The sequence below is a fragment of the Pelecanus crispus genome, chromosome 10 (assembly GCF_030463565.1).
Source record: "Pelecanus crispus isolate bPelCri1 chromosome 10, bPelCri1.pri, whole genome shotgun sequence".
Lineage (NCBI taxonomy): Eukaryota > Metazoa > Chordata > Aves > Pelecaniformes > Pelecanidae > Pelecanus > Pelecanus crispus.
In genome coordinates, this window is record NC_134652.1 from 9,871,740 (window position 1) to 9,897,252 (window position 25,513).

Below are 25,513 nucleotides of genomic sequence, written 5' to 3' on the forward strand. Positions count from 1 at the left end.
TGGTGAGATACCGCATTCCAAGATGCATCTTTTTGTCCTCGCTGATGAGATCTGACTCCAAAGGCAATGCCAGCAACCAGTCCGAACTTGTAAAATTTAACTTTTCACACTTCCTTTTTTTTGGCATTCCCAAGAAGCTTACGGCTCCTGAAAACTTTAATCCAGCATATGCTTCACTTGATTCCTAAATTGCTCTTCAGTTCTCTTTCTCACCCTTCAAAGGGAACCCCAGCTGATAACGGATGCGCAAGGAACATACGGGTTTAGGCCGAAAGGGCTCGTACAAGTTGTGACAGATTCACTTCTCTGAGCATTAATCCACTTTAATCCAATTGGATCACATACCAAACTAGCAAAATCCTTGAGGCTTTGACAGCACCAGTTCTGTTAATATTTAAAGGTTAAGAAATTCGGTAGATCCTGTGCTACTTGTATCTACATTGAGAGCTTCGACTGAGAATCTGTAAAATGAGTTAATGAATATGAAGTAGAGACCACACACTGATAATACTGTTTTTTTTTTTTTCAATAGGATATAGAGCCCCAAAATCTTGCATCAGAATGCAAGTGCCATAAGATTATCATGCTTCAATAATCCAGTCATTTCAAGGATATCAGAGAAAAATACAAGAAGATATAAAATGTGCAATTTTGATACAACTTCTTCACTGCTTGAGGAAGCAAAATGTCCCTAAATCTCTACATGCCTCATGCAGGCACAGCAAATAAATGATCTGGGGTGGGAAATGACAATCTCTGAGACCCAAGAGGATAGGGGAAAGATGCTGAGAGCTATAAAAAAAAAGCTGTCAAGTGTATCATCTTGCTGTAGCGCTCTTCTTGTTAAAGATGCAAGAGCACTTGCAGCTGTTAAATATTGAGGAGAAACAGCTTAACATCCAAGTGTAGCCCTCAGAGGGGATCTTACAGAGCAGTGAGAGTTTTAAAAAGCTGATGAAAACTTGGAGGACACCAAAACTAGATGAGACACTAAGAAAAAATACCCAACAAATACAATGCTAAAATACATAAAAACCTGTGTTTAAAAGCCTTCCTCAAAGGCCCTGAAGTAAGAAATGATGCTTACTCACGTACATGGTATTTGTACCCAATTCAATAAACTAATGTGACTGATGCACTCTGTGCTCAAATGCAATAGAAAACCAGGGTCTTGACCAGCTGCAGTTTTGAAAGAAATTAGGGTTCTCGGGAAGAGCAGACGTTAATCTGTGCTCAGGATGACTCCAGCCTGGCCCTTTCCCTTAGCTTCCAATTTTCATGGGCAAGAGGATGCCGATTCACTCCAAGCCCTGCACAGTATAGTACGGTACGGTCCAGGGAACAGGTTTATTCCAGAAGACGCTGCAGTGACAGACTCAAAATAAATGAAAGGACTTCAGGATGTAATAAAAATAAATGACAGGACTTCAGGATCAAAGGCATGATGCAAAATGTTAAAACATTTTCTATCCCAAGGTCATCCATACAAAACCTATTACAGATTCTGTAATAATAGAAGCAGTCGCTTCATTGAAATTAATTTATTTTGAGAATATCCCCTTTAATCCTCCATGCATTTTTAGCACAAAAAGTTGGATTTTATCACAACCTCCTTCATAAAAGTTAATATTGTATGTCTGGTAATGTGGCTGTTTCAACAATTCCTCACTGGAAATCCCACACCTGTGAAACCTTGGCAACACTGTAAGTAAGTGACCTACACAACGTTTAATAGAAAAAATTTACTGAATATCCTCTGTTTAATGTAAACAAGGCAGGAGGCAAAACAAGAGTATATATTTTATATAGTTACACTATTTTACAGGGCACAGAAAGTACTGAGGATCATGGTTTGAAAACCCTGTACGATACGCAATATCAGATACGGATTTTCCATGAAGCCCCAAGTCTACTACATAACCCTTCCATTTTACCTAGCACTTCAGGTTAGTATTTCTTTTAGCAAGACAAATAGCAATAATAAAATGTCACCTGTGAAATTACACAGCAGGTTATGGTAGAAATTACCATGCATTTACAAAGCCATTCCATGATTACTTGTGCCCTGTAAAATCAAGTGTGACAATCTTTACACTAATCGTAGTGTAAGCAAGCTCGGGATTCTGGTCCTTATATATATATATGTATATATATATACATAGGTGATGTACAACCAGACTCAAGCTGTGTATCAAATCACAGCTTTTATATTGCACAGACAAATACATAGTAAGAACATTACACAGACAGGATGTGAATACCAGGAATATTACAGTTGTATGAGAAACTAAGGACAAACTTGTTCTACCAGAGCTAGCACGTGGCTTATTACAAAATCTTCTATATTGGAGTCTAAATCAAATACATGGCTATCTGGAATATAAATGGGGAAAAAAAAAAAAAAGTGTCTGTTTACACACATGTGCATCAGGGTTAAAATGTGGTTTGGATCTGCTTTTTGAAATAAAAAATTATTCCAGTATTACCTCTCAAGTATTTCAATCTAATACTAGAGGCCATATTTTCTAAGGTGATAAGCGCTTGCATTTCCCACCGACATCTGGAGGATCTGCATATGCTGTGAACTTCAGGCCATATATTTTCTCAGGTGTCCATCTCTGGGTAATAAATAACCACATACAAACACACGCACACAGAAACAAAATGGGCACCTCAATGACATGCATAGATTGGTAGGTGAAAACATGGACCTGAACTAACTTCTAATCTTTTTTTAAAAAAAAGTGCATGAAAAATATCACCACAAAAAATAATTAAACGAGTTCCATCTCCTAAGGAAGATTAAATCACTTTTACAAAAATAAAGTCATTGTCATTGTGTATGGTAGTTAAGGGTGTGTAGGCAGCACTCACAAAAGCAGTTTAGGCTAAAGCAAATTTAAGGATTGCTTCACTTCTATCAGGATGGATCCATGTCTTACAAATTTATCAACTAAGTAACACTTGGCTTGCAAGAACATTACCAATGTTGCTGGAGATGGAACAATTATATCCTAAATTTAAGAGTGCTTATAGTTATATCTACTTATTTTTTCATGGACAAGCACGAAGGAGTTGTGTTTGCAGCTCGGTAGACTGTTTTGCAGTAAAATGCCATAGAGGTTGCAGCAGTCCTTCCAGAAGCTGACTGATACAATTCCTTACAGTGTAATGAGCTCAGGTATCAGTGAAAACAACAACAACAACAACAAAAGAGGTGATGTTAATGCTTTCATTTGAGATCAGGCATCTCTTGAATGGCTTTATAAATTGTTATATTACTTGGAATGCTCTTGCAAGTTTTGTTTAACATTTCTTTCACTTTCATTTATCTAAGTAGTATCATCACTTCCAGTTGCCACTGAAATCGGGATATTAGAAGCATTCTGGAACATACACTTAAAAAAAAATAAATAATGAAAATAGAAAATTTGAGGAAAAAGTAATTAAGCTCAAGCAAAACCAACAAAGACCCAAATTCAGTAAAGCTTCAGCATTTGTGCTCAACAGCTTAACTTTGTTCATGTAAGAGATTGTGATTTAGGAATAAAATTCTTGAAATTAAGCTTTGCTGAACTGGGACCTTATTTATAACACATGTACGTATTAAACATCACTCTGCATAGACATTTACATGTTCTAAACTATACGTCTGGTATGTTACATTAACAAAGCTTCTAGTATGGACTAACTGAAATACATATCGCTAAAAAATAATTGCTACTTTCAAGGTATGTTTCTAAAGAACAAAAATGAAAGAAGTGTAATTTTTTTAAACTTTATCTGACTATGCTACTTTGACCTGAAAACACTCTGGGGCTAAACTTAGCAAAAAAAGGAGGCTTTTGTTTGCCAGATAAACGCAATGCTCTGTACAAAAGCCTCCCAGTATAGGCAGCCACTGAATACAGCTTTTACCTGCCAAAATGTTTCCCCGGTTCCAGAACTGCTCTCTCCAGCTGAACCTGTACTGGAGGCTTTTACAGCAGGACCCTCTTCACTGTTGTGACAAGAATAAATTTAGCCCATTAACTGTGACACTGTTCTAATTAACCTGCTAACTTAAAAGGCCTTTCAGCATCCAGGTTCCATAAATATTAAAAAAGACGACCTCAAAAGGCATGGATTCAGAGCAGAATCTGATTCTAGGTACAGGCATGTAAATCCAGAAAAATCCTAGTGACTGAGTAAATTAGTCCATATTTGTGTATGAGCAACCACATCTGAAATGGGCATTAGCTGTGCAAACAGGATAGTAGGAAAGACAAACAAAGAAATAGAATGTAAACACGAGTAGCTAAACTCTACCTTGCCTGCCTATGCTATTATGCTCGTAGGAGGGGAAAGAGGTACTACACGCCTGCGCGGAGAGCGGGACAGGTCTCTCATCCAAGTCACTCAGTGTGACTCGAAGGTTAAAGCACGGCCACCCGAACCTGCCAGCACAGATGTGGCCGTGAGCAGGAAGAACTGAAGCGCAGGCTGCCATCACGCTAGAGAAATAGAAGCAAAGCACGCTGAAGTCCGAATGGCCCTCCACTTGCAATGCAAATGGCTGCCCTGGCTGATAGCATCCGTATTGAAAAAGATTCACTGAGAGACATTTCTGCATCCCAGCACTATGAAAAGAAGGCATAAATTTTGGTCCTATGTATGGTATCGACCCTTTAACTGAACTGGCATCAGTCAATCTTTTGCTGGGCACTACTGCTATGGTTAGATAAGCAATAAAAACATTTCTAAAAATGACAGAATGTTTATGCTGCCAATTTTCAAGGCACAAAAGATTCTTAAACCAATTCAGGCTAAATACCAATTTAAAAGAAATTAAAAATACTGTTTCAGCTACAACTACTAGTGACCTATAGTTAACTTCCCTGTAAAGTGACATGAGTCAAGCAACTAGAGTTCACATGCAAAAACCTAAAGCAAATCTAGTTACACAGATAACCTGAAGAGCAATCACTTGGAATGACAGAGACAAACATGCTAGAAACATGTACACTTCAGATATATTTGTTACGGATGTGATGCTGAATCGGGATTCATTCCATTAGTATTGATTTTATACTGATATATCTCTTGGAGTAATCCATTGGAGAATCAAGCTCAGAGTTGTCTTTAAGATTCACCAAACAAAAATGATCCCTCATTAATATATCCCACTGTATACGGATTGGTGGATTTTTTGAACCTCTCCATTTTTAAGAATATACATTGCAACTATAGTTGTTATTTCCTTTCACATATCCAAGTGAAAAGAAGAAGAATTAAGACATAAAAATGTTAAAAAATTAATTTGCTTTTTAAAAGTAATATGGTCACAAAAAGCGAATTGGTGCATGTGAGCCCCAGAACATACAAAAGACCCAACTCTCTAAACATCGTCATAACAGAATAACCAAGGTCTGATGTCTGTGGTTCTTCATGCAGCTTTTGCAGCTCTTCACACAGTGGCTAGAAATGCTATGTATTGGTTTCTCCCAAAATGCCTTCAATCGTGGCATTTGAATACCTCCCTCTTGCAATGTCAACATCTGGTGAAAGTAATTTGTCTTCCAATTTTGCCAAATGTCAGCTCACACTTTGCCAGGAGGCACCACCTCTTCTTATCCGGGTGTTGTCAACAGTCTTTTCGGCTGAAACAGGCTAGGTGGTTTTACAGCCTGGCTACTCATCAAGGCTGCTTATGGTGTAGATGAAGCATGATACTTCACAAACGCAATCGCTGCCAGCTCTTTGCAGAATTCTTCCAGCACAATCACGCCCTCTAGTAATGTCATGTGGTCAATGCTGAGAAGCAGAGAAAAAAAATCAGCAGAGAATCAGGACTGGCACACACAAAAAACAGCCATGGGCCTTAGAGAACATGGAATGTATTTACTCACATGGGCCCTTCCGGCTCCAAGCCCAGCAGGCGTTTTCTGACCAGCAGAAGTTTGGGAGTGAAATCTGGGATGCGCTGGATTCTAACCATGAGGTCCCCAACGACCTGTGAAGCACAATGCCATCAACATGCAAAATTAACACCTTTGCAGAGTGCCTGGCAGCAAAGTTAAATGGCAGCCTTCAGTGCCCAGGATGCAGACCCACTTCAGCATCCTCACAGGCTCGCAAAACAACATGGTGTGCCCCTCAAAAGGGTGAGTGGGTGCAGAAAGTAGAGATACAAAAGGACAGGAACTCCTGAGCCTTACTTGCTGTTGCCACAAATGGCATTACTTAAATATGTCAATGATTAATTTGTCTTAGTAAGTGTTGATGTAGGCAATTGACCGGTAAATTCCTGGGTTTAGGGAAAGCACAAGGGGAAAGAATGAAGATTATATTTTGAAATGGGGAGGGCTACTCGGAAAAAGGGAGCGAAGCCCTCCGTTAGTATTGGGCAAGCACCATTAGTAGGCTCCTGACCAGCTTAATAACAGCTGGTGCGTGGGGTAGGCGAGGGATCTCTGACTGAGAAGACTGCAGTGTGACAGGCACCCAGCCAGCACTTCTAGGATGCAGGTCTGGCAGGAAGAGATGGAATCACAGAGGGAAAGGATGGGGACTTTCGAAAAATCCAGGACGTCATTGTCAATAACAGCCTCCATCAGGAAAAAAAAGAGGATGAGCAGAGATATACATCCAGGCACAGGGTATTCAGGAGTGTCTTTTGCCTGTGTGTGAATCCAAGCCACCTCTTTCCCATTCAGGTGCAAACCTGTACTTGGCCTGTTCTTACAGCACTACCTGACGTTGCTTGCAAGTGACAACAATGTGACCTAGTCCACTTTAAAGCAACATCGTGGCCAGAGGGGATATTTTGCATCTACACAATGAGACTAAGCAAACAAACAATTTTCAAGACATGCAGAATGAAAATAAATGCTGGGAAATACATTTTCCAATGGTTTGGGTAGAAAATCCGTAGTTCTGATTTTCAAATCAAGAACATTAAGTATCTATTTTCAGTGAGAAGCCATTTGCCAACTTAAACTAGCCAGCAACTACTACCACTAACTACAAAGTTACTAAACATATCGCTGCTGTGTAGCCATATGTAAATATTAGCTGTGTGTTTACTTACCCTGACAATAACAGAGAAAAGAGACCTGCAGCCAGAAGCTAGGTTTACATAAGGATCCAAAAGGTATTCATGTATATGAGGATGGGGAAACAAGGACAGTTTGGACAACACTGACGTAACTTGTAAATTTACATCATAGGGCTGCAAAAAAAGGAAAACACAGTGCTTAGTTATTTTCATGCTGGCTTCTTTTCATCCAGCCAGTGGTTATTTAACTACTAGAACCTTATACACAAGGTTATGAATATATAAAGATAAAAAGTTAGATTAGAAGACAGGTCCAAAACCTCTGCTTTCCACAACAGGAGCGATGCAAATACAACAGTTAGGTATTAGATGTTATTATCTGTATAACTAACTGCTACAACCACTTGAAGCTTTTGCACACTTGTTTATTGTAGGGTAAATCCCCTTCCTGTAAAATGTTTCTTCAGCTCAGTAGCTAAACAAATAGCATACAGTCAGCCTAGATTAAACATCTGCTTGCTTCTCCTGGATAACTGTAAAGTATATGAGCTCAGGAAATTGAGAGAGACAAATCCATATTTATGGCTAATATGGTATTTCTCTTCTTCTACTTTCTTTTTTCTTGGAAAAAAACATTGCAGAAGCCTTGGTCATCTTGTGGCAGCATGCTACGGGAGATGAGACAGTCTTAGGCTGGCAAAGCAGCATGAAATCCTGAGGTGCTTCTCTACCTCCTTTCCCCAAATCAACTAAATGGGAGAGGCAACAGTGTCAGATGCTGGAAGATGCTAATCAGTCATAAGGAAAAAAATAGTACCTCACTTTCTAGGAAACAAACAGTGCCTAGCTTAAAGGATTTTACCATTCCAGTGAGAAACTCATTTCCATAAAACGGAAGCTTCTTTATGTTCCAAGTACTTTTTTTCCCCATCTTTGATTTTCTCATCACAGTGAAAACAAGCTGACATTTTAATTCAGCTCCAAATTTGCAAACTAGTGGAATTTCCTTCCATCCATTCAGTGGTGGAACAGACTACATTGACAAGAGATGGACAGACATTCCCTTGGCACACCCCTATGCCAGTCTGAAGATATCACCAACACCCAGATGATTTAACTTAACCTTGTTGATTTTACCTGAAGTGGATTACAGGGTCCTCATTCAATCTCTTTGACTGCATATTGGCAGTAACATCCTCAGTGGCATAACCACATCTAGACGAGAATGATTTCATGGCCTCAAATTATGATCTTTATGCTCTCAAGTTAGCATCCCACTGAAGAATCAGAGAACAGATTCTTCCCTTTCCCAGACTGTAAGGTTTGGAAGAATTCATCTTCAGATTAAGAGAGATATATTTAGATATGTCTACAATTCTAAGCTCGTATTAGCCTACTCAACAGAGATCTGACACTTGATACCCTTGCCTACACACAAACGTCTCATGCCATCTCAGATGGTCAAGAGTATCTGCTGGTCTCTTGATGGTTCCACAGAGGGCGGATCCTGCAAGATGCGTGTTGTAACCGCAAGCTTGTGGGAATATCTTGGGCATCACAAAAATGGCAAGAGACACCTCGGTCCAGGCAACTGAGTCCAGTCTAACAGCTCCAGAGACTACCGGGGCCATTCTGACGAAATTTCTACTGACTAGATGTGGACACCTAACTAATACTTAGGTACCTTATTCCTGAATTCATTACCACACACTGTTGCATTGCGAAGGGAGTTGTCTTACCGATCTTTTGAACAAGTGAAAGCACTTATTTCTCCCAGTCAGTAGCAGCTATTTTTGTACTTTATATTCCAGCAAGAGATTCATCCCAATCTTCTAAGAAATGAAGCTTTCAGACCCTGGGCCAGAGATGTTATAGGTAAAAGAGATCACTACATTTTGAGCTATTGTGGAAAAGCTATTCTGCAGACAGACACAAATTCCTTCCATAAATCCATTCCACTGTCTACCTAGCTGAACGGTAGAGCTGAACTGTAGGAGAAGGTCTTTAGAGTTGTCCAAGTCAGTCAATTCATTAGGAAGCTTTGAAGCCATGAGCATTATCTGGTATTCGCAAGAAGAGAAGGAAACAAAGTAGTAACACGTGCTGCATTGTTCAGACAGATTGCTGTTGCGATTTGAACTAATTGAGAGCATTAGGGAAAGCTGCTTCTTCACACAGAGCTTTTATTTATGTCCATATGCCAGCAGACTCAGTAACACAGCCTTATATCAGGTAACATCCTAAAAAAATTGCCTATAACTAAAAAGGTTAAAACCATCCAAAGTTGCAGTTCAGGAAATTTTTACAATGCTCTCAGGAAACATTCCGTTCCATAGAAATGTGTAATATTAACAGGAGGAAGGAGGTACTGTCTAGCAGATGACGTACTGGATTTGAACAGCCTTGAAACAAGTTACTTCACTTGTGTGCCTCAGCTATCTTCTGTCAGAGGCTAGGTTAATGATACCTACCACCTCTGCAAAGTTTTCTGATATCTACTGATAAACAGAAAAAACCACAAGAACTACCTACAGTATTGTGACAAAGCAAAAAAGACACTGAACACAATCTGTAAGTAGTACTGTGTCCCCACTAAAAGCTTTTCAACATTTTTCACTTTGTCTGGACATTAGCACCCATCATGTCAAATTTGTCATTGACAGGACCCAGGTTTTGTTGTTTTGTTTTGGGTTTTTTTTAATGTGATTTATGTGTTTTACTCTGAATAACCCGTAGGAATTTCAGTTTGGTTTTAGGACAGGGTTTTGGTACAATATAATAAGAATTTACCCCTTCTGTCTGATTCAGACAGTTCATTTTAATTCTTCTGGAGTCAAGAACCACTTTTGACACCACAGGTCATAACACCTTGCTTGACTAACCCAACTGTGTGTCATGCTGACAGGCAGTATATCAAAATGGGCACTGTGCTTCCATGCCAGAAGCTACTTTTGTTGTAATTGTACATATCTGACACTCAGGTGTTTCTCAAGGGATGTAACTTTGGCTCTTTACTTTTTGTAATTTATGTGTCATTGCTTAGAGGAGGTTGTCATATGCATGAGGCTTGTTTTTCCTAAGAGCTGATGAAGCCCAGTTTTCTTCATGACTCTAATCTATAACCATTTCAGCTAGCGAAGTGTACAGAACATGTTTACTGGAAGCAAAACCCTGAGAATACATAAAATAGCAATGGAAGTATTTGGCTTTCTTTTATATTATTATAAATTATAAAAGATGGTACTTCTCCCCTGAACACTCACAGAGCTGACCTACAGGCTAGTGCTGGCTTCCTGACATGTTTCATATGCATTTATATGTTCAAACGGCTGTTGTCCTGCTTATGACCAGGAAATCTGGCACTACCACAGCTAATTGTTTATTCTGTAGATAGTTCCACATGCAAAACAGAAAATAATTGTTCAAACTTCTGAAACTGGTACTACTGCGTCTGTAGCAACTCCAGCTGATATTACAGGGAGGGTAATCCAGACTTTCAGGGCTCGTTTTCACTGGCAAGAAAAGTTATCTTCTTGATCTAAAGCAGCAACATTGACTTGACTAACTTAAGTCCAGAGTTTAGAGAAGGCAAAGAAACATTAAGTTTTCACACAGGACAACCTCCTTTTCATCTCCCTGAGCTTTCACTTCACTTCTCCCCAGAAAGACTACATCATACAGGCTGGCTAAATACAGAAACAAACACACATCTGGAAAATTAATTTTCTTTAAATTCCTTTGTACTCATCTGGGTCTGACATGTCACACCTCCTTTTCAGAACAAGGAGCCAGTCAGATCATCTGTCATTTGTTTGCCCTTGGCAACTATACTTTTATTATTTGAAGATAATCAAACAGGAAAAGGAAATACTTTACATTGTGGATGGAAAAGGATACCTTCTAGAAACTTTCCATGCACTGATAACATTTTTTCTAACTGAAAAAATGGGGGAAATGTTAGCAGTGATACAGTAAGTTCTTTTCATTTTACACAGTGATGTAAACTGCTTCCAGAACACGACTTCAGATTGAAGTTCGCTGAAATGTGGCTGTACAGTATTTTATTTACTGAAAAATGTACACGCTTTCTAAGTGTAAATGCTAGAAAATGAAAACAGAATCAGTTATGCTACTGCTGAAGGATTCTTAACATACTATCTTACCCTCTTCTTTTACTTAAAGGATACTCTTGTCTTACTCATTGATTTAAATTACATTTCTGGTCAAGAAAACATATGGCACACAAAAAAGCGGGTAACAAAGATAAGAGAGTTTTTGTTCTCTACTTTTGTTGAGAATGCTGATCACTATTACATCCTGCAATCTACAGAGACCTGCACCAAGGACATGGGACATTACATAATAATATGATCTATAATAGACATCTGAGTGATGGGAATCCATGGGACCTTGGAGATGAGCCCTTCAGTAGTGATGAAAATATCAGAAATGGAATTCATAACCTGCTTCTCCTTACCTGATCAAGAATCCTGCCCATTCTTTCAAACAGGACTTTCAAGAAGTGTCCTTCAAAAAATGGTGCTTCTAAATTGCACTTTTCCAAAGATCTGGGAGATCCAGGCCACTCCCATCGTAAGCAGATGACACAATAATCCCGGAACTAGAAAAAAGTAGTGAGGAAACCAGATTCAAACCTCCATGGAAACCAATTCTTTCCTTTTAATAATCCATATGCCTTAAAACCATAATCTGTAGCTACATTAAAAATCTAAGCCCCAAAAGAACAGTCATTCTAAAATAAACATGATCGGTTTCTATGCAGGCACCTCATTTTCTTCTTGCCATTCATGCTATTAGGGTAGTTTCAAAAACACAATGAGTGGAGAACAGAGCTCCCAAAAAGCAGCTGGGGCCAGAACACAAAGCGAAGCTAACGACAGACATCCTGACCAGGGTTCTTCTAAAGCAGAAATTGCATTCATATCCATTCTTGTTGTCAGTACTTTACCACACTTTCACTGTATTATGTGTAGCTTATCTTGCTATCCAATCTATATTGCTCCCTAATTCCCAGGACAGGAAAGGCATGTGTATGTGCAGGAGATAGAAATGAAAAAAGCACTTCAGGGCTTCCTCTTCCCTCTCTTTGTTTCCTATCACCCATAACAGTCTTTCTCAACCTCTGCCTCTGCCTCTCATTTGCTGTGGGCTGCCTGATGTCTCACTTTCAAGTAATTAAACCTTGAAAGGAGCACAGGTTATAGCAGTGAAAATAAGGAACAGAGGAATAAACAGTAGCAAAAGAGAGACAAAACAGACTCAGAAATTCTTCACTGCATGTAGCTTACCTACTTGTGCAGGCTTCCAAGAATAGAAATATGGAAGCAGAACAGCTATTTGGATGTAATAACAGCAATAGGCAGGGCTATTCTTAGGGGGGAAATATTTTAAGAGTAGCCATATCATTGTCAGGAAGTGACAGAAACCAATTCTGTTCTCTAATAACTCCCAGAATACTCTTTTTCCCAAGGCATGAAAGAAATACAAAGATGATATGTGTTTTCTGGCATCCAAGAATAGAACATAGGAGAATTTTACATCAGCCTTTGTTTCCTTATTCTCTGTTTTCTATTCCCTTTCTTTTCAGGAGAGACTACGGATAAAACAATATAAAAACCAGAGAAATCCAAGCTTCCCATCTTAAACTGCTGATATCATAATTCAGAGGTTATGGAATTTTTGAAGTACCTACTAAATATAGCGCTCTCACTTGCTCTACTCCTTTGCATAAATTTTTCTATTCTAGAAGATTCACAGGGCTTCCATAAGAAAGCTGCAAATAAAGAGTGATTGCCCTCTGACTAAGGAAACTTTAGACTATGTTTGTAAAAACAAAACTTGCATTTATTTCAAAACAGTAAGTCATAAAGCCTTCCCTACCTACCAAAACTCCCAACTTCAAACCTGAATGCCTTAGGCTGCGCATTCCCTGTGATAAGCCTTTATTTTTTAAAGTCCCAGATTGCATAACTCCTATGCAGCATTTTAATTTCCCTTTAGTCCTTTCAAACAGCTTGGCAGGCAGTTCTCCAAGAGAATGCAGATAAATGCAAAAGCAAATTAAGAATCTATCTGCAGCTCAGTTTTCAGTATATTTGTTATATGAATATGAATGCATTTAATGTCATCCATTATTCCCACTAGAGTAATACAAGGTGGATTCACCGTCAAAAGATCGCCAAAGGTAAGTTTTCATTAGAAAATAAAAATTTAATTTTCCCATCTTCCATTACCAAAAGATGCATTTAGTAGGACTATTTATAGAACCATTTGTATATTCTCATAAGCATTTCAAATTCTCAAGGACTAAGGAAGACTTCACTGACTTACTTGTCTGTGGGCATCTCTGAGGTAAGTATCATAACCTGTACCCTCCACATGGTATGATGACTTAGCTTCATCAGGTACAAGACAGAGAAAACTAAAGAGAAAAAAAATACATTAATGAATATCTATAATCCACAGAGCACCAAATCGATACTTTCTCATCATCTGTAACAGCGTACACAATACTGAATTGTCTGGCCAATTAATCCACAGGTTCTACCATAACGTCATGTGAAGAACAGAGAATACAAAATCTATTTAAGCATGTCTATTCTAACTACTGTTTGTAATAACAAGATATATACTTCAGAACTTTTGTATCTAGCACTAGAGGTAAAAGCCTCAGTGGAAGCATTTTCTGAGAATTAGCAAACAGAATGGAGATGAAATGGAATATTCACAACCAGGTCAAGCCTTTGCTAAAGGTCAGGCTCCATCTTACTAGAGCATATGGAAAATTTACTGGGGAATAAATGAGCCAAAAGAGAAGGAGAATTACAGTTAAAATTCTTCTTAACCTACTGCATAGGCAGTTTTATTTACCATGGTTTGTTGTGATAAAAAATGAACACCTAAGAAAATACAGGAATATTTGCATAGAAATGTCATTACAAATATCATTGCCTTTGCCAGGTATGTAGTGTAAATACTGTGTGTCCTTATTACTTCACCAATATATGACCTAAAAAGCATCAGGAAATTCTGAATCTTATTAGAGAGGAACTGTCTTTAAAAAATAAATATAAAAAACTAAAACTTCTTGACAGTCTTCGGACCCTGTTTCCAAATTTCAGCTTTCCCCACACTCCAAGAACTGCTGGAGGCTCCTGTAAGATTTATATGCAGAAATATGTAGTAGCTGACTTTTTGTATGGAGTTCATCTTATCTGAAAAAATACAGATTTGCAAATGACTGTAAATCCTGAAAACATTTCTATTCACTGATGGAGATTACACAAGGCGAATTCAGGTGAGCGTTCTTTGTGGTTTTGCTCCAAACCATGTCCACCATAAACTACACAGAGCAGTACTGGGAGAAAGAGGGCAAGAAGCGACTGTGCCATTCTCTGCTGACTGTCCTCAGGCTGTTTGCTTCCTTTGGCTAACACCTTTGATTATTCCTGGATAAGTAGATAGGTCAGCCCTGAAATACCAGTGCTGCTTTGCTACCATGTATTAACAGAGCAAACAGCATTTGTCCTAATATTAGTTGCTAAGAGAATTACCATCACTAAGTTGCTTAGAGCAGAGCCTGTCCTCTTTGTGATATCCAATTTGCAGTACGTCTAACATGCACAAAGGTATGTTACAGGTGACAGAGATGCCCCTTGATTTTCAAGGAACAGAAGGTTATCTCTAGCATGGCAATTATTTACTTTTATATATGTGTTTAAGGAACTTCAGGAAGTTTGAAGGGTTTTTTCCCCTAAAACATTTATGGCAAGACTCCCCAGACTTCTCCAGAAAGGTCAAGTCCTGTAACAGCAGTTTAAGTATAGCAAATATTTTTGAGAAAAGGAAGTTTTATAATCAATAAGGCTTTCATCATGAATTCTGAGCATTCAACTAGACTATTAGCTGTAAAGTTCTTCTATTTTTCTCATTTATGTTGAATTAGTTTTACTTACTGTAAGCGCTAATCTTTCAGGAGTAGCTTTCTGATAAAATGCCACATAATTTCCTTCTGTGGAGTCATTTCACCAGCTGGCACAGAATAACATCCACTACAGAGTACATTTGATTTGCACAGTATGTGCAGACACCCACACATTCAGAGATTTCTTTAAGTGTTTGTTTCAACTTACCTATTTACAATTTTATGAACTTCAGTCTTCCCATCATTTTTTGGATGTTCTGGACTGACAGGTGGAGAAGCACTGAGCCACTCTTGAGTTGACAATGTGTTATCTGGAGACAGATCAGTAAATAACGGATCTTCCTCTAGGTCTCTGTGAGATTACATTAGACAAAAACATAATCATTCACAGAACATTACGGAAGGCAGGAAAATCTCTGGGTCAAAAGGCATGCTTTCTATCTTCCTTCTCTGAACAACTAGGATGTTTTCCAGAACACTATCATATGCACATCTTTTTACCTAATTAATATGCAGAAATACCAACCTTTACAAATACCCAACAAACTTTGTTTTAAAGAAAACTCATAACTTCATGATCTGAACAAGAGAGTAGATATTTTAGAGGTGTACAAAATGACTGCATTAAATCACTTAAACTCTTTAGCCACATTTTTTACATGAGAGAGAGTTGTACTCCAGGAAATCATTAGATTATTACAGATGACTCAGAAATACCTAAATTAAGATGCCTAAAATAGCTGCTGTGACTAGTCCTTACCCCTCCATCAGTAAAAAAAGGAGTTACAAGAGTTACATAGGGTATTTAAAAGGATTTTATGTAAAGTATCCCAGAAAAGTCCTTCCATCAAAAAATTATTCCAAGAATATAAATGTAAGCAAGACACCCAATTGATTGACTTCAAGAATAATCTCACTGAAAACAATACAAATATGCACAGACTTAAACTAGGTAGATGCGTACGTAAATTGATATATGAAGACCTTTGAGTGCCTATTGTTCTGCAAAGAGGCTTTTGACATTTTAGCTTTTCTGTTACTATTCTAAAAATTTCCATAAGTTGCTGATATAATAATTTCTGCATCACTTTATGGATACAGATTAATACACAGAGCACTCAAAGTGCTATCTATGCTCACTTACTAGAAAAAAACCCTGTTTTGTTCTAAAAATAAGGATCCAAGTTAGCTGTTGTGAAAACGTCCCTTAAAAAAGAAACTTACACTGCTCCTGCAATCTGTCCATTCTCTACCACATCTTTATCTTCTTGAGAGAGAGGCTTGTATTCCATATAGTTTCTTTCTTCTAAATTTCTCAGAACCAAATTATAAAGAATGTGCTCATTGGGTTTTTGCAAAAGGTGCTCAAACATTCGTAAAGTCATTATGCTGATCTGCAACATAAAAAGTAAAAATTCAATAAACTGATGCACCGTTGCCTTATGCTTTTGCCTTATATCTGGTCTGTACATCCCAGAACATTGCAATTACTTATACTTGTTAACTATACCTTATGTGATGACAGAATTGACACAACATGGAAAATAACAGCGATGCAACATATAACAGAGCATGAATTAAAATGCAATTACAGAAACCGATTTTGCCCTATCTTACAGATGAGCCACCCCAACTAGATATGCATAGAGGGCAAGCAAATTTAGCAAAGAATCTTTATTAATGGTACCAACGTGCTAGCTGGAAAAAACAGCTTGACTTTCATTTTCTAAAGGGAATTTGTAGGGCTGGCAGTCAGAACTCTTTTCCTTGGCAAAGAAAGTTAGCTGACACAAATAGGAAAAGACCTCACAGTAGTGTTTTTACAGACACTATGCAAGACAGAACTAGCCAGCAGACATTATTATGTCATTACCACTTCTCACCTCGTCTGAAATATGATCACAGTGTTCAATTAACCTGTGTCGCAATGGATGTCTGTTGATGTCTGTCAAAGTTTCTGGCTCTCTCTGTTCTCCAAGTATAAAATAAACTATTTCCTGCAGCAGGACATCTGAAGTCACTTGACGCACAATGCGATGCAATAGTGCAGTTGATGTGAGGATTCCGATCTCTGAACTGAACAAAAAATTTCATGTCAAACATGTAGTGGGTTTCAGCTGAAAAAAAATCAGCCTGATTCAGATTCTGTTCTGCTGTGTCTTGTACGATGCTACTCACGTTTGCATCAGCTGGGGTTCCATAACATCAATGAAAAATCTTTCTCGCACAGCTTTTGCCATAGCAACAGCAGCAATCTGAAACAGAAGTACAAAATGGTATGTCTCAAACTCAAAAGCTAAGAAACAACTGGAACTACTTACTTGCTGAATATATTTGTATCATCTGTAAATGTTTCAAACCTTTTGTGCTTCTTTGATGAGTTGATCACAGTAGTCAAACCATGAAAGAAACGAAATCAATGCTCTTTTCCCTGGAAAAGCAGATGCATCTTCTTTGTGGCTATAGGAATCCAAACTAGAGAACACAGGGAAAAGCACTTATTTAGTCTGCAAGTAATTGAAGATTCTTGGATTTTATTCTTACTGAACTTAACAGAATAATTAATGATCTACTTGCAATGAAGTGAACATTAAAATAGCTTTTCTGGCAGTGCTATTATTATGCAGGTTTTCAGTGGATACATAGTAGGTACAGCAGAACTCCTCCGTTTGGTTAAGTATTTCTTGAGTCAGAAGGGAAAACTGATCACCTAGCCTCTCCTCCCAGGAAACACAGACCACAGAAACTGAATCAGTAACTCCTGTAGTCAGAGAACCATAAAATGAAGGCAATTGTTCTTCTCTACTCTGTAAGCGACATCAGTCAAGTCCACCAAAACCATAGTGTATACCTGAACTTGATTGTATCTTTCAGAAAAAAAACACGTATCCCAATTTAAAGGCTCTACAGAATAACAAATTCACCACTTTCTTTGGTAAAGCAGTTCAATAATTCTTTATCCCACTATTCAAAGTTGTAGTTTTTTCCCTTCTAACTTCAAACTCCAACCACCAGAAATTTTGGTAACTATTTTGCATATACCTGTTTGTTGTCTCAGTGCTAAAAGATCACGAGCAGTTCATAATAATGAAGGCAGAGTGGGGAAGAAAAATGTTTTGAGAATCTAACATGCAAGCAATTAGGATAACAGGCATGTATCTTTTGCTTCATGCTGAGTTATGCAGTAACTCTTTCCTTCTTCTTTTTTACTGCAAAAATTTTGCAACAACAGCCTGTTATCAAAGACACCCTTCCTGCCCCTGCAGCAGCTTACAGTGTTCACTGTGTACAGTGAAAAATTTATGTTTCCTAAATCCTTAACATCTGAACAAGAAAATAATTTGTACCTGATACTGCAGCTACACCACTACAAATTGCTAATGTAATTCAGTGGAAAAACCCGCCCCCTGAGGAACCTCTGCAAGGGACTGGCAGCAAACTGGGCCCCATGTCAGAAATCATGTGTACATTGGATGCCCGAAGTCATACCACTATGCTGCAGCTGGGATCTCAGCTCTGCTCTTGAGACTTTAGCATGGGGGTGTGAATATTTTATGCATCTTATCTACCTATAGAAAATTAGTTTCAGGGAGGGGCGTAAAGTCACCTTGGGTATTAAATACAAAAATAAAGTTCTTACCCCCAGTTAATTGCCTCCACTGTTTCAATGTCTAAGGGATCCAGTGACTGAGGCAGGGCTTTGTAGAGGGTGGCCAGCCTGTCTGTCAACAATTCACATAAACAAGTGCTTTGAGTCAGGCACTTGGCAGCTGCTGGTTCTGGCAAACTCACCAAAAGCATGAGGCCTTCACAGGCCTTCACTGCTATCCGGCCGTCCTGGCAGAAGGGCATGGAAGAATTAATCAGAGGGTGAATGACGCTCACTTGAAATCAAGAAGCAAACATCTCCCAAATAAAACCTCTCCATTCCCCCCCAGTCAGTGAATGCATTTATTTTTGTTGCCTTTCCAGTGATTACAATTTATTTCTACTGAATTTGGGTAGTACCAAATAAAGAATCTCACCTGAATCCATGTCAAATACTAAGAATGCAACTGCCCACCTTCAGATTGACAGAACTAGTGCTGTAGGTCAGCTTAAGACCATGATATTAGACAAGGTAAACTATCACTTAACAATAACAAGGTACATTGGTAGATTTGGTTTTCTGCTCTCAACACTACTGTAGCAATTACAGGCTTACCCAACCCTCCTCTAAGTTTTCTGAAAGAATCTGAGTATGAATTCGAGGATGGGGCTGCATAGGACATACAGCAGTTGTTTTTAAAAGAAATCAAACCCCTAGAGATAGCCCAGTGCCTTTACAAAAAAAGTGGGTTTGGTTAAGTCAGTACAATTGAAAGTAGTTTCTTAAATATTCTCTTGTGGTATATTTAACCTAATGATTACTCTATGTAGCTTTTCTGTGAAACATGCAGCATCCTATACAAATTGCTCAGAAACCACCTACATTACCATCAACAAACTTAGTATTAATTTTCTAAAATAATATTCTTACTTTAATCTGAATTCGCAAAGAAAATTGCCAATTTACAAAAACTGCCTGCAAAACAAACCTCATTTCACTACTTAGAGTTAAAATGCAGTGTGTACCTATATGCACAGTCGCTTCCCTCTGCCCACTTGACGCGGCATCCAAACTATCTCATTTTATCACATTAAACAGAACACAAAAAACCAACTCACAGGACTTCTAGTGAGGTTTAGTAGAGAATTCACTAAATTATAGTCTTGATTTGGACAAGCAATGGAGGACTCGGGTGATGATGTGACATTTAGTTCATCCAGACTGAAAGAGAAATCATCTGCCTGTTGTGGGAGGTCATCTTCCTTCTCCATTTGCTCCGCTCCAGCAGCACAAGGTATTTCTTCAGGCTGAACGGGCTGTCCTGTGTCTGTTGTCAACAAGTCTTGGCCTTTTAGCATGTCTTCTGTGATTACACTTGCTGATCCTTTGGAAGCCATTGCTTTTAACTTACTCTGCAAAGCATTTTGTTGGAAATACACGGTTGAAATTACCGTTCGTCCTCAAGCAGAAATTCACTAAAAGCAAATTTTTTGCATCAGCATTTGAAGAAGTTCTCTACGAGGCTGGATACAGTAACCATGTAGAATGTAATGGGTTGCGGGAACGTGGGAGTTTTTAAACCTAGAACATTTTTAGATCTGCTTAAATTTCTCTTAAGCCCTGTACCATTTTGCTTCAAGGCTGAATATGCCATTTACAAAGAGACGGCATCTTTTTCTTTCCACCACTGAAGGCAAATATTCACTTGATTTGGCCACTATTTGACAGAATTTTTTAATTTACCTTATGAGTGCACCTTTAGACTGTAGCACATACTATAAAACATCCCTTTCTAGGTTAAGGCCTCAAATGCATCTAATGTCTGAAACACTATTTCCAGTTGGGAGTCATACAATTAAACCCATTCTAAACTTCTGGAGATTTTATCTTCAACAGGAAAGGGGAAAAAACCTGTCTTTTATGACAGCAGAGTACTCTCAAGTTGTGTTTCTCATGAAGAAAAAGTTGAGTAGGTTGAGCGGACAGAAGATACTAGAAGTTAGCACTGGGCACTGGATACTATAACAGATCACAGAGAACCTTCTCGGAAGCTACAAGGCATCTCTACTTAGCCTGAAAGAAAGCAACCCATCTGTCTTCCCATAAATCTGTCTCCAGCACATAAAAAGACATTTAAATTTGTGCTCTGTGATACCAAGAAGAAACTCGCAGCACGGCAAGAATTCAGTGTTCTTCTGGCATAAGCACCGGTGAATAATACTTTATTAGAACCATAAATTAGACTTCAGCACAAGACATTTTTTTCAAGTGAATACAGTAGTGAGATTATAAATCCAAATGGTTTCCCTCCTCTATGATAACACCAAAATTATTACAAATGTATCTCAAGCATTCATAATTTAAAACAGTAACCATTTGGGGTTAATGGCGTTTAGACATACAAACCAGCAGGGACCAACGACATGACAGTCTCAGGCAGCAAACTAGAGAACTGCTGCGAACGCTTGCTTGACTGATGTGCATTCTTTGCGGAGAATTTGTACTGAATGTTGTGATACGCTCATATAACCAATTCCCTGGAGACGCAACCCAGTGGTAAAAGCAGCACACTGCATGCTATAAAATAAGTACAATTTTTGACTACAGTAGAAAAACTACTCCTTCAATGTATGGGGTTTTTTTACAGTGTGAAATGCATAAGGCTGCAAAGCAACCAAAATGTGTCTGTCTGAACCACATCTGTCTATCCCTAAATCTTCTAAAGTCTTCCAGTATCCTCCCATATATTTTATCAATACATGGGGATATCTGAATCACAATGATGAGCCTGGCACATAAAGCAGAACTAAGGGATGGAACTGCATTTCAGGCTTGGATTACACACTGTTGCTGGCACTACTCAAGCAGCAGGCAGGGTTGCCAAAGAGAAAAGCTACTTTTTTCAAAAATTAGTTAATATTTTGTACAATTCTTATTTTATCTTACACAGGCCTATTACCTCATGTCTGGACTCATCTGTCATGTGAAAGGGCATAGTTTGTTTAGCTAAGGCATCGATGAAAACATATATAAAGGTATAAATGCCCCTAGAAATTTGTCCATAGCTCATTACTCTTACATTGGCAGGTGACACAAAGCAGTCTGTACATTGAACAACACACAGGCAGAGTTTTTGCATGTATTTAAGCTTCCTATTGTCTAATCATGCAATTCTGCAGCTTAGCTGCTCACCTGCCTCCTGTAAAGGTGTAAAACAGGATCCTGAATGACCTAATAGAAAAGGTTACATAAAACACATATTCAATGCTTTCTGGACGAAGTACTCCTCTAAGTGAATTCAGCTTCAACAGAGAGCAGACAATATAAAAATACATTTTTATATTTTCGTGATATGTAACTATTAGAGTTTCACAATCTGTGGTGGATGATGCCACGTCTAAGTTCAGATAGATTTAAAAAGACTTCTGTGAAAAAATCAAGTGATATCACAGCTAATGAGAAGCTCTACTTAATTCATTCTGAGAAATATAACGCTGGTAATTTGTAGTAATGAAGGCAGAACTGAATAGTAAAACTATTGTTCATTTTATGAAATGAAGGTACAACTTTTTAACAGACACTACATTAGAACTTGTTGAAGGTCTCAAGAGCAGAAATTGAAACACGGAGAGTCAAGTGTCCCTTTGCATGGAACAATCATTTGCAAGGAGTATCTCGCATAAGATGGGATGAGATGAGATGAGATGAGATGGGGCAATTAAGGAATAAACGCATAAGGAAAAACATGAAGTAACAAGTTTCACATAAAATCATGACTGAGATAGAAGTGATAAGTCAAACATTCCTATGTATGTTCTTTCTCTCTACACAAGAACAAGGAAAACTCAGTTTAAAGAAAAGAATAAATTAAAGCCAGAATGAAATTAGTGTAAGGATTTTAAAGGTTTAAAAAGGTAGAATGCAGTTCTTCCAGTTCTTACTTCCACAACAAAAGTAACATGCCTGAGAAATACAGTTATGCCATACAGCCTTATTGGTTAAGCAATATAGGTGAAAGATTTTACTGAAATATAAACAGCATTCTATCAACAACCTATGTGATATGGAATCATACAAAGGAAATCCTGGGTTTGTACATACTCAGTTTTTTATGTTTGTAAAATACTGTAGAAACTGATCAGGAAAAGTCAAAGAAGGAAGCAAAACTAACAGATACAAACAGACTGCTCTGGAGAGATGTATCTGCATTTCAGTTTATATGTGTTGGAAATTTGAGAGATAAATGCCACACAGAATTCTGTACATTTACCCTTTCATGCATTTGAAGGTCAGAACAGCTATCAAGTCACAACAACAGCACCTCTAAGAGGCACAAATGTGAACAACCAGCATATTCTATTCTAATAAAGGACAATTCCGCACCCCAAATACCTTATCTGGAAACAACTATCAGAAGTTGTAAAGACATATGCCTGAGTCTACAACATTTAGAATAATGTTGTGAAGGAAACAGGAGCTACAAGAAATGTTCTTCAGCTTACCTGAACTCTATAGCAAGCATTTTGTGAAAATAGAGATCTCTCTGAAATTTGGAATCATCTGATTTTCCATGTCTGATTTTTAATATTGTAATCTTGCTATCTTGGGGAAGAACACTAATGTCTGACAAAACACTTGTGGTTCTTATGATTGGGGTTCTCAGGTTTGATTTCAAGGGCATTATTTGAGTATGAGTCATTCAGAGGGTTCTTTTCAAACCACACAACTTACATAAATGACATTAAAAGTAATCCTGGTTTGGACTTCTACCATATTCTGCATGTCATATATCCAGTAGTTTGCTTCTGAGTGCTTCTAATGTTTAAACACTAACTTTTCAATCCTTACACCATTTCTACTACTTGTACAACTACAGTGGATACAATGGCAATCAGGATGGAATTTAATTAAGGTAAAAATAAACTCAAGATGGATTCTTTACTACTGACTTGTAAGTGATATTCATATACTCAATGGGAAATAATCTATCTTTGCAGTTTAACAGCCCCTGCTGTTACAGATCGTGTTTGCGGGAAGCTTGTAAAATATTCCTGGAGGACACTATATCTACATCTTTTCACCTGTGTATCACATGCTTAATAGATACTGTGTCACCATAGGAAGCATCAAAGTGGGAGCAGGATGTATTTCTAAATGGACTTTTATAAATTAAACTTTTATATGCTCCTAAATGGGAACAGAAAGTCAGTCTAGAAATTCTTTCTCCTCCCACTCTGATTTTATGAATGCCACACGTTAAGTTCGAAGAGGGAGTAAAGATATTTGGCTTTCTTACAGATAGAAAATAATGTCATATTGTAGATTATAGGCTGGCACTGCAGCTAGACCATATGTGCCACTACCAAACAAGGGCCCAATCCTGCAGAACACTTAGCAACTTGCAAGTTTTCAATGCCCCATGCAATCTGTCCCTTAGCCTTTATTGGGCTGAAGACAAAACAACATAAGAAATCCAAGGTCTCCCTCACACAGTGTTCTACATTACAATTCATATCCCTACTCTAAAGGCACTTTCACTACAAAGGATAAGGACCTCAGGCAGGTGTATTTGTGAGCCCTGAATGAAATTCTAGTAAAAATAATCAGATGTATCAAGTCTCTGGAAGGGGGGGAAAAAAAAAAACCAAACCCACAACCCACAAAACTTCTAATATCACAGGGAAAAAAAAAAAAAAATCACAGAGTGAATGAAAACTAAGCTACGAAGCATGATGTGATACCTCCAGTTCTCTATTAGATTTTGTCAGTGACACAGTAAATATACCTGGAAATTTTTTATTTGATTTACTCACCTCAAGGAAAAAGTTGACCAGGTATGGATCCTGTTTCAGCTTTGCACATACTATACAGAGAAACTGAATTTCTTCATTTTCTGTTGGTGTTGCCAGAACTTCACCACATAGCCTGATTAATTTCTGTCACATGAAGAAAAGTTAACAATTAAGACAGGGAGTAAGTTAGAGCTTCCATCTAGGAAGGATGGACTGAATTCTTTTTCTATACACATACTACAATGATGTATGATTACTGACTTGAACATTTGCTCTAGATTTAGATTGCTATGAACAAGATTTCTTTATTACTTATGACTTGCATTGCAGTGGCAGTTCAAGGCTCTAATCATCATACGTTAAAACCGATATTGCATTCGAGCAGTTTCCTTAGCTCACTCAACAATGGAAGAATTAAAGATATCATTAGCTACAGCAGAGTAAGACAAACTTGTCATACAAAAATATAGTTTACTTAAAATTTGAACAGTACCTGCACTGGTCTATGCACATTTATGTGGGGAAGAAGAGGTTGCCGTATTCTTCCAAGAAGTTTCGTATAAAAAGCCAAAACTTGCTGTTTCATTCCTGGAGGACACTGAGACAAAAAACAGATGAACAACAAAAATATAACAAATGCGGAGAGAAACACAGATGCAAATTTGTCACTCAAAATGGCTAATTAAACAGCAATAATTTATTTAAAAGTATTTTTAAAAAGATCATCATCTGTTAACACATTACTTTTATCGATATTAACAGAGAAAAACAAAAAATGTTGCATCTCGTTACTGTTTTCTCTTTCAAAATTATTCATACTTTCAGTTAATTGCTCTAGTGAAGTCTTCTACCAATCTTTCAAGGAAATATTCCCTATCAATACAGTGACAAGGGAAAATAATTAACTCTGAATTAATTGGCTACAAGTCAGCTGTCTTTTATGGTACTGGGGCACAAAATCCAGCAATTCAGTGAGTCAGTACATACAATGATCTCTAAGCATGTTAATGTCTACAAAAGGTTTTTTAAATTCATGAGCAATTAACCTTAGACAGATAAAGTATTTATAAATGCGCAGATGTTCCAGGACAAGAGAAAGCTGTTGTTTTCCCTGAGATCCAACAGAATATGAATCACACATATCTGTGTAA

The 25,513-nt window shown here is 37.9% G+C and overlaps 1 protein-coding gene across 1 annotated transcript in view; it reads right to left on the bottom strand.

Moving 5' to 3' along the window:
- Positions 1–5,185: 5,185 nt before the first annotated feature.
- The window catches only part of FHIP2A (FHF complex subunit HOOK interacting protein 2A), a 32,200-nt gene continuing 11,872 nt past the window's right edge, over positions 5,186–25,513 (bottom strand). Inside the window, exons 4-17 of the mRNA XM_075717635.1 lie at positions 24,856–24,960; positions 24,384–24,506; positions 19,689–19,982; positions 18,622–18,818; positions 17,342–17,456; positions 17,160–17,236; positions 16,865–17,057; positions 16,206–16,375; positions 15,190–15,333; positions 13,388–13,478; positions 11,514–11,657; positions 7,070–7,210; positions 5,889–5,992; positions 5,186–5,793 (exon numbers count right to left, since the gene is read on the bottom strand). Coding sequence (XP_075573750.1) covers positions 5,688–5,793; positions 5,889–5,992; positions 7,070–7,210; positions 11,514–11,657; positions 13,388–13,478; positions 15,190–15,333; positions 16,206–16,375; positions 16,865–17,057; positions 17,160–17,236; positions 17,342–17,456; positions 18,622–18,818; positions 19,689–19,982; positions 24,384–24,506; positions 24,856–24,960 — 2,004 coding nt within the window. The 3' untranslated portion in view covers positions 5,186–5,687. The remainder of the gene's footprint in view (positions 5,794–5,888; positions 5,993–7,069; positions 7,211–11,513; positions 11,658–13,387; positions 13,479–15,189; positions 15,334–16,205; positions 16,376–16,864; positions 17,058–17,159; positions 17,237–17,341; positions 17,457–18,621; positions 18,819–19,688; positions 19,983–24,383; positions 24,507–24,855; positions 24,961–25,513) is intronic.